Source organism: Budorcas taxicolor, chromosome 4, assembly GCF_023091745.1.
Source record: "Budorcas taxicolor isolate Tak-1 chromosome 4, Takin1.1, whole genome shotgun sequence".
Taxonomy (NCBI): Eukaryota; Metazoa; Chordata; class Mammalia; order Artiodactyla; family Bovidae; genus Budorcas; species Budorcas taxicolor.
Genome location: NC_068913.1, coordinates 82,867,288 through 82,884,578, shown reverse-complemented (window position 1 = coordinate 82,884,578; position 17,291 = coordinate 82,867,288). Strand labels below are relative to the sequence as shown.

The following is a 17,291-nucleotide window of genomic DNA, read 5'->3' as shown; positions in this document are numbered from 1 at the left end:
TTGTTCAGACATTTACAAAATCCAGTGTTACTGAAATGCTCAAACATAATTAAAAGTAGACAAAGTAGTATGATGAATCCCACTGTCCCCATGCCTTACATTTAGCAGTTATTACATTTTGCTAACCTTGTGTTACTGAACAATCCATATTTAAATTTACCTAGTTGTCTCAAAAAATATTTTTCATAATTGGCTTTCTTTGACTCTGGATGCAAGCAAGAGATCTGCACGCTGTGTGGTTAATATTATCTTTAGTCTCTTGTGATCTATAGTATCTACTCTTGCCTTTTAAAATTTTTGCTCTACTTATGGCTTCCCTGGTGACTCAGACGGTAAAGAATCTGCCCACAATGCAGGAGATTGGAGTTCAATCCCTGGGTTGGGAAAATCCCCTGGAGGAGGAAATAACCCACACAAGTATTCTTGCCTGGAGAATTCCATGGACAGAGGAACCTGTGGGCTATAGTCCATGGGGTCACAAAGAGTTGGACATGACTGAGCACCAAACATTGATTGAAGAATAGACCATGTTTAGGGTTTGACATATGCTGTCTTTCATGGTAGTAAAGGACAGAAATGGTATGGACCTAACAGAAGCAGAAGATATTAAGAAGAGGTGGCAAGAATACACATAAGAACTATACAAAAAAGATCTACATGACCCAGGTATCAACAATGGTTTGCTCAGTCACCAGAGCCAGACGTTCTGGAATGCTAAGTCAAGTGGGCCTTGGGAAGCATCACTACGAACAAAGATAGTGGAGGTGATAGAATTCCAGCTGAGTCATTGAAGATCCTAAAAGATGATGCTGTAAAAGTGCTGCACTGTTAAGCCAGCAAATTTGGAAAACTCAGCCGTGGCCACAGGACTGGAAAAGGTCCGTTTTCATTCCAGTCCCAAAGAAGGGCAGTGCCAAAGAATGTTCAAATTACCACACAATTGCACTCATCTCACATGCCAGCAAAGTAATGCTCAAAATTCTCCAGGCCAGGCTTCAACAATACGTGAACCGAGAACTTTCAGATGTTCAAGCTGGATTTAGAAAAGGCAGAGAAACCAGAGATCAAATTGCCAACATCTGCTGGATCATTGAAAAAGCAAGAATTCCAGAATAAAAATCTACTTTATCGACTACACCAAGGGCTTTGACTGTGTGGATCACAACAAACTGTGGAAAATTCTTAAAGAGATGGGAATCCCAGGCCACCTTACCTACCTCCTGAGAAATCTGTATGCAGGTCAAGTAGCACCAGTTAGAACCAGACATGCAACAAAAGACTGGTTGCAAATTGGGAAAGAAGTAGGCCAATGTTGTATATTTTCACAAGTTTATTTAACTTATACATAGAGTCCATCATGCGAAATGTCTGGCTGGATGAAGCAAAAAGGTAGAATCAAGATTGCCATGAGAATCATCAATAACCTCATATATGCAGATGACACCACCCTTATGGCAGAAAGCGAAGAGGAACTATAGAGTCTCTCGATGAAAGTAAAAGAGGAGAAAGAAAAAGCTAGCTTAAAACCCGACATTCAGAAAACTAAGATCATGGTATCTGGTCCCATCATTTCATGGCAAATAGATGGAGAAACAATGGAAACAGTGAGAGACTTTATTTTCTTGGGCTGCAAAATCACTGCAGATGGGGACTGTAGCCATGAAATTAAAAGGTGCTTGCTCCTTGGAAGAAAAGTTAGGACCAACCTAGACAGCATATTAAAAAGCAGAGACATTACCTTGCCAACAAAGGTCTGTCTAGTCAAGGCTGTGTTTTTTCCAGTAGTCATGTACGGATGTGAGTTGGACCATAAAGACAGTGGAGCGCTGAAGAATTGATGCATTTGAATTGTGTTGCAGAAGACTCTTGAGAGTCCCTTGGACTGCAAGGAGGTCTAACCAGTTAATCATAAGGAAATCAATTCTGAATATTCATTGGAAGGACTGATGCTGAAGCTCCAATACTTTGGTCATCTGATGCGAAGAACTGACTCATTGGAGAAGAGCCTGATGCTGGGAAAGATTGAAGGCAGAAGGAGAAGGGGATGACAGAGGATGAGATGGTTGGATGGCATCACCGACTTGACGGGCATGAGTTTGAGCAAGCTCCAGGAGTTGGTGAGAGACAGGGAAGCCTGGCGTGCTGCAGTCCATGTGATCTCAAAGGGTCAGACACGAACTGACTGAACTGACTGAGCTTGGTCTTCTAATCCTTGTATTTCCTATAAATGGAAGTTAGCTATAGATGATTATTTAGATGTAAGTTCACATCTTTGGCAACTGTACTTCAAAAGTGATGCTGGAAACTTTTTTTTTGCAGTTTCCGTGGGCAGGAGTTTGGGAACCTTAGCTAGGCAGTTTTGACTTGAATTCTTTCATAAAATTGCAATGAAATGTTGACTGGGGCATCATCACTAGAAGGTGTAACCAAGATTGGAGAATCTATTCCAGGTTGGGTCTCTCACGTGGCTGGCAACTTGTAATTCACTGTTGAGGGAAGGTCTCAGTTGTCAGTGTGGACCTTTCAAAAGTGTTAGTTGATTATTTGACAGCCTGGAGGCTGGCTTCTCAGGGCAAATGAACCATGAAAGTTTTTAATAATTTTTTTTATATTGAATGTGTATGTCTTTTCAGAGAACAAAAGTTTATGTCATCTACATGTGGGGATAGTTTTAGCGCTCATGTTTCAGTTCTTGCTCTAATTCAGTACAGGCTTCCCTGGTGTCTGAGATGGTAAAGAATCTGCCTGCAATGCAGAAGACCTGGGTTCAGTCCCTGGGTTGGGAAGATCCCCTGGAGGAGGACATGGCAACCCACTCTAGTGTTCTTGCCTGCACAATCCCCAGGGACAGAGGAGCCTGGCGGGCAACAGTCCAGGGGGTCACAAAGAGTCAGACAAATATAAACAGAATGCAAGACATTATGTTTCACTTAACGCAATCTGTTAGTCTTAGTTTTTGAAACTGTTTTAATATTTTAATTTAACCCAGTATATCAATAAATTATTTCATTTGGAAATAATTTACAAATTATCAAGGTATTAATTTTTTTACTTGTAGTGAGTTTTTGAAATCAATGTATGTTTTACACTTCAGGAACATTTAGACTATCCACATTTCAAGTAAGCAGTAGCCACATGTAGCTAGTAGTCACTGTATTGGGCTGTTCAGCTGTGGGTACTCTTTGTATAATTAACTGTGTTACTTAATACCATCAAAGATAGTGAGATAGAGGTATCAACTGTGTAATCTTTGATAATCTACTTTAACTCAGTATCATCACTATATTTCCATATCAGCAACATACTTCTGCAATGGTTTTCAGAGTGCATGGTATGGTATAGATGTACCATAATAACTGTCTGTTCTTTTTGTTTAATGTTTTTAGGTATTATTATATTACTTTTAGTGAACATGCTTATAGAAAAATCTTTTATGTCTTTATTTCCTTGTGCTAAATATCTATAAAAGCCCTTGCTATGTTAAAGGGCACAGGATTTTTAAAGCTTTGGGTGCCTTTGCCAAATTATATTTTGTAAATATGCCAGTTTACTACTGGCAGCATGTAACGGTGTATGTTTACATCATACCTTTTTTAATACTGTCTAGATTTCCTTTGGAAATATTTTCCTCTTAGTTAAAAGTGATATATGATTTGTGTATTTTTATTAATAGTGAGATTAAATACATAGGCATCTGCATATTGACAGTTGATTAATTTTTCATTTGTATTGTTGTCCTGGTCTTTTCTTGGTTCAGTTCAGTTCAGTCGCTCATTCATGTCCGACTCTTTGCGACCTGCCAGGTCTCCCTGTCCATCACCAATGCCTGGAGTTTACTCAAACTCATATCCATTAAGTCGGTGATGCCATCCAACCATCTTATCCTATGTTGTCCCATTCTCCTCCCGCCTTCAATCTTGCCCAGCATCAGGGTCTTTTCAGATGAGTCAGCTCTTCCCATCAAGTGACCAAAGTATTGTAGTTTCAGCTTCAACATCAGTCCTTCCAATGAATATACAGGACTGATCTCCTTCACGATGGACTGGTTTGATCTCCTTGCAGTCCAAGGGACTCTCAAGAGTCTTCTCCAACACCACAGTTCAAAAGCATCAGTTCTTCTGAGCTCAGCTTTCTTTGTAGTCCAACTCTCACATCCATACATGACTACTGGAAAAATGATAGGTTTGACTAGATGGACCTTTGTTGGCAAAGTAATGTCTCTGCTTTCTAATATGCTGTCTTGGTTGGTCGTAACGTTTCTTCCAAGGAGCAAGTGTCTTTTAATTCCACGGGTGCAGTCCCCATCTTCAGGAGCCCCCCAAAATAAAGCCTGTCACTATTTCCCCATCTGTTTGTCATGGAGTGATGGGACCAGATGCCATGATCTTAGTTTTCTGAATATTGAGTTTTAAATCAACTTTTTCATTCTTCTCTTTTACTTTCATCAAGAGGCTCTTTAATTTTTCTTTGGTTTCTGCCTTAAGGGTGGTATCATGTGCATATCTGAGTTTATTGATGTTTCTCCCAGCAATCTTGATTCCAGCTTGTGCTTCATCCAGCCCAGCGTTTCCCATGATGTACTTTGCATTTAAGTTAAATAAGCAGGGTGACAATGTACTTTGCATTTAAGTTAAATAAGCAGGGTGACGTACCCCTTTCCCTATTTGGAATCAGTCCTTTTGTTGTTCCATGTCCAGTTCTAACTGTTGCTTCCTGATGTGCATACAGATTTCCCAAGAGGCAGGTCAGGTGGTCTGGTATTCCCATCTCTTAAAGAATTTCCCTCAGTTTGTTGTGATCCACACAGTCAAAGGCTTTGGTATAGTCAATAAAACAGAAGTAGATGTTTTTCTGGAACTCTTTTGCTTTTTCAATGATCCAGTGAATGTTGTCAATTTGATCTCTGGTTTCTCTGCGTTTTCTAAAACCAGCTTGAACATCTGGAAGTTCATGGTTCACATACTGTTAAAGCCTGGCTTGGGAGAATTTGGAGCATTATATGCCGGCATGTGAGCTGAATGCAATTGTGCGGTAGTTTGAGCTTTCTTTGGAATTGCCATTTTGTGGGATTGGAATGAAAACTGATCTTTCCAGTCCTGTGGGTACTGCTGAGTTTTCCAAATTTGCTGGCATATTGAGTGCAGCACTTTCACAGCATCATCTTCCAGGATTTGAAATAGCTCAACTGAAATTCCACTCTCTTTGTTTGTAGTGATGCTTCCTAAGGCCCACTTGACTTCACATTCCAGGGTTTCTGGCTCTAGATGAGTTATTTTACCATGACTGTTTGGGTCTTGAAGATCTTATCTGTATAGTTCTGTGTATTATTACCACCTCTTCTTAATATCTTCTGCTTCTGTTAGGTCCATACCATTTCTCTGCTTTACCGAGCCCATCTTTGCATGAAATGTTCCTTTGGTATCTCTAATTTTCTTGTAGAGATCTCTTGTAGAGAGTCTTTCCCATTCTATTGTTTTTCTCTATTTCTTGTATTGATCACTGAGGAAGGCTTTCTTATTTCTTCTTGCTATTTTTTGGAACTCTGCATTTAAATGGTACTTTTTAGTTACTAATTTGTAAGACTTTTATGTTATGAAAATTAATGTGTTATGATATAAATATGTTTCTTCAGCTTGGCATTTATTTCCCTTTTACCTCTGTTCCATATTTATTTCTCATGTATGTGTTTCTAAATTTTTATTTAGTGAAATTTGTGAGTTTTTTAACAGGTTTGATTTTGGTGTAATTCCCAATCTCCTTTTGGGTTACACTTTCGTCCCAGTTCTTTTTTGCCTCTGTTTTTTTTTTTTCTTCACTAATTTAAAATCACTGTTTTCATAATTATTAGATATGTTTGGATTTTTTTCTTTCCTGGTATGTATTTTATGCGTTTTTCTGTTGTCTCAATAGTACAATGAAGTGAAGTGAGCTTGCTCAGTCATGTCCGACTCTTTGAGACCCCCATGGGCTATAGCCCACCAGGCTCTTCCATCCATGGGATTCTCCAGGCAAGGATACTGGAGTGAGTTGCCATTTCCTTCTCCAGGGGAACTTCCCGACCCAGGGATCAGACCCAGGGATCAAACCCAGGTCTCCCGCATTGCAGGCAGGTGCTTTACCCTCTGAGCCACCAGGGAAGCCCCAATAGTACAATAGGACACATTAATTTCTGGTAGGGCAGGTGTTTATTTTCAGAAATGTTTTGGCTGATACTCTGGTTTTTTTTTTCCTCAAGGTGAATTTAGAATCAGTTTGTCAAGTTAAGTGTTCTTACAGCAAAAGAAATAAACAGAAATAATTGGTTCTTTTATTGAAATTGCATTAAAATACAGAATTTTACAATTTGATGAATTGTTAATAAATTTTTTAAATTGTCATTAAGGTTTCAGTTCAGTCTCTCAGTCGTGTCCGACTCTTTGCGACCCTATGAACCACAGCACTCCAGGCCTCCCTGTCCAACACCAACTCCTGGAGTCTACCCAAACCCATGTCCATTGAGTCGGTGATGTCATCCAACCATCTCATCCTCTGTCATCCCCTTCTTCTCTTGCCCTCAATCTTCCAGCATCAGGGTCTTTTCAAATGAGTCAGCTCTTCACATCAGCTGGCCAAAGTATTGGACCTTCAGCTTCAACATCAGTCCTTCCAATGAACACCTAAGACTGATCTCCTTTAAGATGGACTGGTTGGATCTCCTTGCAGTCCAAGGGACTCTCAAGAGTCTTGTCCAACACCACAGTTCAAAAGCATCAGTTCTTCAGTGGTCAGCTTTCTTTATAGTCCAATTCTCACATCTATACATGGCCACTGGAAAAACCGTAGCCTTGACTAGACAGACCTTTGTTGGCAAAGTAATGTCTCTGCTTTTAATGTGCTGTCTAGGTTGGTCATGACTTTCCTTCCAAGGAGTAAGCGTCTTTTAATTTAATGACTGCAGTCACCATCTGCAGTGATTTTGGAGCCCCCCAAAATAAAGTCTGACACTGTTTCCACTGTTTCCCCATCTATTTGCCATGAAGTCATGGGACTGGATGCCATGATCTTAGTTTTCTGAATGTTGAGTTTTAAGTAAACTTATTCACTTTCCTTTTTCACTTTCATCAAGAGGCTCTTTAATTCCTCTTCACTTTCTGCCATAAGGGTGGTGTCATCTGTATATCTGAAGTTATTGGTATTTCTTCTGGCAATCTTGATTCCAGCTTGTGCTTCATCCAGCCCAGCGTTTCTCATGATGTACTCTGCATAGAAGTTAAATAAGCAGGGTGACAATATACAGCCTTGATGTACTCCTTTTCCTATTTTGAACCAGTCTGTTGTTCCATGTCCAGTTCTGTTGCTTCCTGACCTGTGTACAGGTTTCTCAAGAGGCAGGTCACATGGTCTGGTATTCCCATCTCCTTCAGAATTTTCCAGTTTATTGTGATCCACACAGTCAAATGCTTTGGCATAGTCATAAAGCAGAAATAGATGTTTTTCTGGAACTCTCTTGCTTTTTCGATGATCCAGCAGATCTTGGCAATTTGATCTCTGGTTCCTCTGCCTTTTCTAAAACCAGCTTGAACATCTGGAAGTTCATGGTTCACATACTGTTAAAGCCTGGCTTGGAGAATTTTGAGTATTACTTTACTAGCATGTGAGATAAGTGCAATTGTGTGTTAGTTTGAACATTCTTTGGCATTGCCCTTCTTTGGGATTGGAATGAAAACCGACCTTTTCCAGTCCTGTGGCCACTGCTGAGTTTTCCAAATTTGCTGACGTAGTGAGTGAAGCACTTTTACAGCATCATCTTTTAGGATTTGAAATAGCTCCACTGGAATTCCATCACCTCCAGTAGCTTTGTTCGTAGTAATGCTTCGGAAGGCCCACTTGACTTCACATTCCAGGATGTCTGACTCTAGGTGGGTGATCACACACCATCGTGATTATCTGGGTCGTGAAGATCTTTTTTGTGCAGTTCTTCTGTGTATTCTTGCCATCTCTTCTTAATCTCTTCTGTTAGGTACATACAATTTCTGCCCTTCATTGTGCCCATCTTTGTAAGAAATGTTCCCTTGGTATCTCTAATTTTCTTGAAGAGATCTCTAGTCTTTCCCATTCTGTGTTTTTCTTCTATTTCTTTGCACTGATCGCTGAGGATGGTTTTCTCATCTCTCTTTGCTGTTCTTTGGAACTCTGCATTGAGAAGGGCGTATCTTTCCTTTTCTCCTTTGCTTTTCACTTCACTTCTTTTCACAGCTATTTGTAAGGCCTCAGACAGCCATTTTGCTTTTTTGCATTTCTTTTTCTTGGGGACGGTCTTTATTCCTGTCTCCTTTACAGTGTCACGATCCTCCATTCATAGTTCATCACGCACTGAGTCTATCAGATCTAGTCCCTTAAATCTGTTTCTCATTTCCACTGTATGGTCATAAGGGATTTGATTTATGTCATACCTCAATGGTCTAGTGGTTTTCCCCACTTCCTTCACTTTTAGTCTGAATTTGGCAATAAGGAGTTCATGATCTGAGCCACAGCCAGCTCCTGGTCTTGTTTTTGCTGACTGTATAGAGCTTCTCCATCTTTGGCTGCAAAGAATATAATCAGTCTTATTTCGGTGTTGACCATCTGGTGATGTCCATGTGTCATTTTTAGTATTTGTTCTTCCGTTGTGGAGTCCTTTTAATTTTACTTTCTAGTTGTTTCTAATTTGAAGTTCTAATTGTTGCTGGCATGTAAGAAGACTTTTTTTGTGTGAAAGTCGTTCAGTCCTGTCCGACTCTTTGCAACCCCATGGACTATACAGTCCATGGAATTCTCCAGGACAGAATACTGGAGTGGGTAGCCTTTCCCTTCTCCATGGGATCTTCCCAACCCAGGGATTGAACCGAGATCTTCTGCATTGCAGGCATATTCTGTGGCAGCTGAGCCACAAGGGAAGCCCCTGGACTAATGTTTTTTGTATATAGTTTTTCTAATGTATCTTTTTCTTTTTTAAAATTTCTTTTAGATCTGCGGAGATTGTCATGTTTTCTACCAGTAATCTTGTTTTTGTCACTTACAATATTTGTTTTTAATTTTACTTACTAAGTTCTTGAACAATTAGTAGTAATGAACATTCTTGTCTTGTGTGCAACATCTGGCATTTTACTGTTAAATATGACAGTAATTGTTTCAGGGAAATGCTGTTATAAACTTTTAAGAAAATATCCTAACGCAAGGTTGCTATGAAATCTTTGCTCTAGTTGTTTTTTTTTATTTTTAGTTTTTTGCCTTGCCGCATTACTTTCAGGATCCCCAGAGCCCAGATTAAACCTAGGCCCTGCTGTGAAATTGCCTGTTCTAACCACTGGACTGCCAGGGGATTCCCTTTGCTCTGTTTTTCATTAGGAACTGATTGGGAACTTTCTTCAGATGTCTTTTTGGTGTATTGATAGCTTTTTTACTTTGAAAGATAGATGTATGAAATTTTATTAGCTTTTTCAGTCTTTGATTGGTAAACTAAACTGCTTGAGTGAGATATGTATAGATAATAGCTTTGGATTTAGTTTGTCCAAGTTTTGTTTCAGAATTTTGAATTTATCATTTGTATCATGTAAGTATTTGCTATATGCTGTTGTATGTTTTAGCAGTCAGGTTAATAAGTTTTTATAAAATCAAGGTGTAATTTGTATGCTTTCACATACTCTGGAGCTGTAAAAAGAATTAAATTTTACATTTATTGAAGACTTACTAGAAGTCATATAAAGCCCAACTGGACCTGGACTAGTTTTGTAATTAAAAGTAACCCTTGTAACATCCTTAAATATTCTTTGATGAACTATACTGATTTTTTTCAGCTTTTGCCAAGAAACAGTTTGTTCAGTAAGTAAGACAGCTAAGAATTTATTTTGTATTAATCATACCCAGAAATTATGCAGTGTGGAAATCAGCCGTGTTGATTTTATATCATAGTAATTTTCTTTAAGGGAAGAAAGTTGGTTAGATATCTCTTTTGGATGTTATTGATACTAGATTCAGAGAGAAGAGAGTAAACATTATTAAATGACAAAAGTATCAGTTCTTTTAAAGGATTAGTTTTCTCCCCAGCACTTTATTTTTTAAAAATTTTGAAGCTGTAATAAAGTTATAAGAATAAAATCTTCAATGTATTAATTATTCTTGTTCTTAGGTGCATTTTATCTGGTGTTTGAATATATGGACCATGATCTGATGGGACTGTTGGAATCAGGCTTGGTTCATTTTAATGAAAATCACATAAAGTCATTTATGAGACAGCTCATGGAAGGTCTGGATTATTGTCATAAGAAGAACTTTTTGCATCGAGATATTAAATGTTCAAATATTCTTCTAAACAATAGGTATGATAAAAGTTTGGCATATATATTTAAAATGAATCATATATTATCTACCTTGATGAAGTTTAAAAATTAGTTTTTTATTGTTTAAAATATTTTGAACATAATCAGTATTACAGTTTGGACTACATCTCAAGTTGTGTTAAATATACTTCAATTAATTAACTTCCCATAATAGTTTGTAATGTATGTGGGATAAACTTTGTTGACTTGTTGAAATTCCTTCTCAGTCTAAGCAATTTAATAGAATTAAGTGGATCAAACCTCTAAAGAACTTTAGAGTCTCTTTAACCTTATAGGGATTGAGGAGTCACAGGCCTGAGTTTGAATCCACAGAGTAGTTTGAATCAATATTCTAGTATCCATAAACGATATACTAGTTTAAGTGAACTTGGGAAAACTATTTAACCGCTCCTTTTGTTGTTGTTGCTGAATAACAACTGTCATACCTCAGTGAAGAAGAGAAAGTGAAGGGAAGACTACTGAGCATTATAAGCACCTCCCGGCTCCCAGTACTTAGTTGACCTTGTGTGATAGTCTTCCAAATGATATGAATGGTTCTAACAATATGATTTTAGTTTTAGATTAAAAATGGATTTTAGAATCTTTCTTAATTTGGATCTTTTTTAAAAAAAGTCATCACAGTTTTTAAGTGAACTATTTTTGAAGTGTTTATATACATGTACGTACATACCTACATATATATTCAAAGTTTATGTTAAATATTTTACTGGTAGCATAACCTGAACTCTGATAATTCTGTTGTAATTGCCACTGTTTGTTAAAGTAAGGCATGCCTGATCCTGATTTTGGTCAATAAGAAGTATTCTGTAGAGCATGTAGTCACCCTTAAGAATTGGAAAATCAAATAAATTTAAAATGATATGATTTGGTTTTGTGCATTTTTGGCTGGAATTGAACAGGTAATCTGTCTTATTACTAAAGTAATACAAGTTACTTCACTTTGTTAATTTTCATTGAAGCGTACTTTTCTAAATAGGAACTGGATAATACTGAGAAACTTGTTATATTAGTACTTTTATGTATAATAATATATATAATAATAGTACTGGTATAATAGTAGCTGAAATTATCCAAAGAAAAGTACTGATTTTTTTGCCTTATATTGTTGTAAGCTTATCTATTTGCCTTTTCCTATAGAGCCTTGGGTACTGCAGTGCAATCAGAGTTACTAGTTAGTTCTAGAAATAGAAGAGAATGTGTACCATCAATTCAGAATAAACTAATACTTTTTGTTTATTTTATCTTACTTCCATCAGAGGACAGATTAAGCTTGCAGATTTTGGACTTGCCCGATTGTATAGCTCAGAAGAAAGGTAAGAATATTTTCAAATGAATATTGTAGACATCAGTGACCAGTTTTAGAAGCTATATAAAGAATACCTTATTGATATTTTATTTTTTTAACAAATGGGAAATTTTCTTTTCATGGTTAAATACATGAAATAATGTTTTATATCATGTTGGATTGACTATTTTATTTATAAGAATTTGTACATTAAATCAATGTAAAAATAAAAGATATTTTTAATATCTCGAGGTAAATATAATTTTCTTTTAAAAGTTTCTTAAATGAGCTTAGGAATATTTTAAAAAGAATTCATGCTTAAATTTCTAATGCATATTTAGACATTAAGATGTTTACAATTTTGTGTTTAGTGAAAAACCTTAGTAAATGCTGTTTATGTTACATGTTAAAGCTTATTTTTCTGTTTTAGTTATTATTTTAAACTTCCTTAAACATTTTTTTAATAGTAGTTATATCTGTAGTTATATCTTTTAAATTCATTAGAACCTTTTACTTAAACAACCTACTTCTTTGTGTGGAGTCTCTCTGGCTAAGGTTGGGATTTGTATCCCATTTAGCTCCAAGGGATGATGGTATTGAAATATGACTTGTTTTACTAGGATTATTCTCGGAAGAATAATATGGAATTTCAAAATAAAATATTTTTCTGAAATAGTGCAGCTTATGTAGATAAACTTTGAATTTAACTGGGTTTAATATCTCCAGTTTAGCCCATTCCTTTCTTGTCAGTGTTGTTTCTTTAAATTGATATATGTTATATATATGTAAATTCTTTATGACAATTCTATTATTTACTTAGTGTAATCATCATTGGATATAGTAAAGTGTCAGTTAATTTGGAATTCTTAACGATAGGTATTTATGTTCACTGAATGTTTGCCAGTTTCTGGTTACTTGAAAAAAAATTCTTTTTAAAAATATTTTTTTAGAATTAAAAATTAGTTTATATTTTAATCTTGTAGTGCCTGTGACATAATTCTGAAAATTATTTTTAGAATTTAGTGATTTTTACATGGTATGTTTGGGATACATTAGAGTTCATTTTAACCTCAGACCATAGTATGGACAGTGTTCCAGTCCCCTATATGTACTTTAGCCCTAGCTTTTCTGCCTTTATTTGTTTCACCTAATTAATATTTAAAGGAAAGGTTGTATGCTTTTGCTTGTTTGCTTAAGTTGTTCTAGAGCTTAACAGCTTCATTTCCATTTGAGAAAACAGACCCAGAAAGGGTTGAGTGACTTGAAATATTCAAAAGTATTGGTTAATATCATGTAGAGTATGTAGCTTGAAGTTTCCAACTTCCACTTATTTATTCTTTCCATCCTATAGAATAATGCCTCTTGATAGAATCTGAAGGAAAGAAATATATAGGTTCATGCTGCTGCTGCTGCTGCTGCTGCTGCTGCTAAGTCGTTTCAGTCGTGTCCGACTGTACGACCCCATAGACGGCAGCCCATTAGGCTCCCCCATCCCTGGGATTCTCCAGGCAAGCACTGGAGTGGGTTGCTATTTCCTTCTCCAGTGCATGAAAGTGAAAAGTGAAAGTGAAGTCACTCAGTTGTGTCTGACTCTTAGCATAGGTTCATAAGTGTATTTAATCCAAAACTTCACTTGCATAGCTGGTTCACTGAGATTTCATTGTAGTTTGGTTATCCTTTCTTAATACAAGTATATGTCTCTCGTACTTTGACTATAAATCCTATTCCTCTTGTTTTCATGTTAGGTTTCAGTGGAGATGGAGATCAGCTAAATTACCATTTTCCATCTGATGATTCTTTTTATGCAGATATTTGTCCACATGGAATAAGTATGTTCCAGAAAACCTAGAGAGCCAAATTTTATGTCTGAATCCTCTCTCCCATTGAATTTTTTTTTTAATGGAATGTTGGGTTTCAGTGGAGTGGCAGGGGTTTGGCATGTTAACTGAGACTTGGTCCTCATTGTCTTGCTGAATGGAAAATTTAAAATCCCTTAACTTTGCATCTTCAGGTAATGTATACTGAAATTTTCTCCTTATTCAAATTTGCAAGTTAAAAACTTGGTGTATCATTTTGTTTTACAAGCAAATATCCTATCCTTCAAGGTTATGTAGTTTTAAAAAATTGCTTTTTTCAGATTCAAATAATTTCGATTTCTTTAAAATCAGTAAATAAGTAGGCTTAACTTAATGGAATGACTTTAAACATATTATTCTAGTAAATTTTAATAATACTGAAATTCACTGCCTTTAGCAGATTCACTGTAGTATCCCAAATTCTCTAGATATTTCTTGAAATATACAGCAAATGATTTTCATCCATATTTCTTTGTTACTAGAACCAGAAAGAAACCATAATACCCCGATCTAAATATTAAGATGACTTTGAAAAACTTTCTGAGTATAATTAGGTATTACAGATAAGATGAAGTATTCAAGAAATTATCCTAGGGTTTTTTGTTTTAAAATAGAGCAAATTTCAGCTTATCACTGTTATTTGATTTGGTATGTCTTTTTTTGAGTGAGAAAAACTAGACAGAGCTACAGCTAGTCCGTGTAGGAATTGAACATGAAGTAGAGGGTGACCAGTATGAATCTCTTCTGTCCTGTGTGCTACAGTAGAAGGAAGGTGAACCACTGGGCTAAAACTAGGGGGAAAATAATTCCCTTAAAGTTGTAGAATCGTTTTCTCACTTTGAACATCAGTATTAATGCTTTGCCTTATTTGGCTTTGGGGAAAAAAAAGAACTTGAGAATTGGAGTTTTTGCCCCATTTTTTCATATCTGTTCAGTTTTTTAATAGCTCGTTTAGGTCCAACTTTTCCCAAGACTTTGAGCCAGAATGATAAACCCTCTTTCTGAGTGTTTATTTTACTAGGTCTTGGCTCCAGTGCTTTTCCAAGTAATGGGGTATCTTTTTCTCTTTATGTGATTGACTCATATGAAGAAAAATATCTAGTTTGTATATAAGTTGAAATTAATTTCACTTTTAGATAAGAAACTATAGGTATAGCTTAGAACATTTGCTTCTTTAATGCTAAGAACTCAAAATCCTTAGGCCTAAATCAGGAAACTTTGGCTCTAGGCCTGGCATTGCTCTTTTACCAGTTATGGAATATTGAACAAGTCAGTTAATCTCTCTGTATTTCATTATTCTCAACTTTTAAGATAAAGAATTTCAAATACCTAAGATATTTATAGTTTATTGAAAAACGTGTATTATTTCTTGGTTCTGGAAGTTAACATGAATAAAAGATTTTTAAACATTTGAAGACAATATCGCCATCTAGAGGCTTTTCATAAGATTGCCATTAAAGCCCAAACTAAATTTTCCCAAACTTATGTAGGGTATGAATGGGAGAGCCACCTGTTACTGCTTGTCCAGGTTCTAGGTGAAATTATATTCAGAATTAATTGCCTCCTTAGGGCTGGTTTTTTCTGTTCTTGTCTTTTCACTAGAGCTAGAATTATAATTATTTAAAAACAGGTATCATTATTTTAAACTTCTGTGTTTTATATGCCTTAAAACATAAAACACTTTCATGGTAACTGCTTGATTAATTCTGATCCTTGAATATGTTGTATTAATTATATTAAGATTAGTTGTTGGCCCTTCAAATGTTATATTTTATTTTTGCCAAATAAAATATACTCATTTAGTCTTCCAGCAAGTTGTGTGATACTTCCATTTCTGAATCTCCCTTAAAGCACCTTATCTATCTAATAATATTTTGATAGCATCAAATATTTAAAATTACCTGTGATTTACCATGAAAATTATTTATAAGTCTGATGACTTTACAATTTATTACCTTATTAGCCACATTAAAGTAGAAGCTTTGAAAAATAACTGGTGGTGGTGTCACTTCCCTAGTGGACTAAAGAAATAGTTTCTGCTTTTTTTTTTTTCCCCAAAAAACTGTTAATGAGACTTATTTGCAGAAGATACTCAGTAGAAGTTGAAAATCAGAATATTCAATGTTGAGACCATTATTTCTGGATTTTTACGAAGTTAGTTTCTAGCCATCTGAGAGTAACAGCTTGTTAGAGTTACTGTTTTTTGTTTTCTAATTTAATGTCTGAGGGATTTTATGTGTGTCTGTCTGCTGGGTTATGGAATTTATTGCTTGGAATTTAATTGTGGGAATAAATTGGAATAAAAATTCTTTTTTATTTTTAGGAGTGTTTTAAAGTATTAATTTATTTGGTAACACTAAGAACCTCAGTGTATATTTTTCACTGATGTTTCTTTTTTAGTAGGGGTGAATTTGTTTTTTTTCTGTGTGTGTGTGAAAAGACTGGGTAGACATGTCGGTACCACAATTTTTTTAGTCCATGAAGGAAAAAAAAAAGTCAGCTGTATGATGTCACTTCAGTTTGTGTTTTCTCTTTGTGATCTAAACAAAACCATCTTTAAGATGTTGACTGCGAGTAGCCAAACCAGTAGACCAAGTTCTAAATGTTTAGTTTTGAGGACTCTGGATTTTCATTTATTTGTGTAACTTTGGATGATCTATTTTCATTATTACATTAGTACTTTAGCTTTCTTGGAATTTAAATGTCCTAGTTTCAAAACAGTTTCAGTGTCTTATACTTTTGTTTTTACATTTGTAAACACAATATCCTAATCATACCATGAAATATTCTCTTGATAACACTATAAATGATTATTAAATCGGGTAATTCAAGATTGGCCTTATTCTCTGCTAATTCGACCTACCTTTGAGTTTTCTTTTTTTTAGAGTCCTGTCTGCATACTTTCTCTATGTTTGCTTTTTCCTCATTAAGCACTAAGATAAAACTGAGGCGTGACACAATTTTGTGAAACTTTTGCGTAAATTATCATGAGTTTTTCTCTGACTTTAATAAAACAATAGTTTTTGTTGTCTCTGGTCAGTATTAACTTTAAAAATAGATTTAAAAAACTTACTTGCAATGTTTATTAAAACATTTGAAATATAATTAAAACACCCCTGTCTTTTTTAAAGTTCTTTTGCCAGTTCTGTTCTCTCCCTGGCTCTATCTTCTAGCTCTAGAAATGAGCATTTGCTCAGCCTTCTTAGGGAAATGATAGTCGAGTGTAGTCAGAGCAAGAACCAAGTAATTTTACAGGTCTCGTGTGGATATTCTCCTGGAGACAGCAGTGTGTATTGTATTAAACATCGGCATTTTATTTTATATTATCACTTTGGCTGCACTTTGGAAAGTAAATTGACCTTGTAAGCCTGCATGCAAGGGCAATCAGTTATAAAGCTATTGAATAAACCTCAGTAGGATAATCATAGCTAAACTAGGCAATGGGCATAGCTGTTGTAAAGATGGAGATGAATTTCATCATAAGATACAGAATTGTTAGAATTTGATGGTTGACATGTTGGTAGACATATTTCTGCCTTTACCCCTATGGTAAGATTTCTGCTTAAGGAACTGAATAAATGACTTATTAATTAGGGTAAACTAAATTTATAACAAAGAGAACCTCAAAATTCAGTGGCTTAAAGAATAAGAAGTTCGTATTTCTCACTCAGTAATCTGGAATAGTTGTTAGTTTACCTTGATGCAAAATTGAGAGTATTTTACCATATTATTAGAAGAAGTGTTGACTCTGCTTCACGCAGTCATTTAAGGATCCAGATTGGAAGATTTGCT

At 35.7% G+C, this 17,291-nt stretch overlaps 1 protein-coding gene across 2 annotated transcripts in view; it reads left to right on the top strand.

Annotated features, from left to right (window-relative positions):
* Nucleotides 1-17,291, top strand: part of CDK13 (cyclin dependent kinase 13) — a 129,320-nt gene that overhangs the window by 82,877 nt on the left and 29,152 nt on the right. For both annotated transcript variants that reach the window (XM_052638340.1, XM_052638339.1), the window contains exons 6-7: nucleotides 10,148-10,337; nucleotides 11,615-11,671. In XM_052638340.1, the coding sequence (XP_052494300.1) occupies nucleotides 10,148-10,337; nucleotides 11,615-11,671 (247 nt within the window). The remainder of the gene's footprint in view (nucleotides 1-10,147; nucleotides 10,338-11,614; nucleotides 11,672-17,291) is intronic.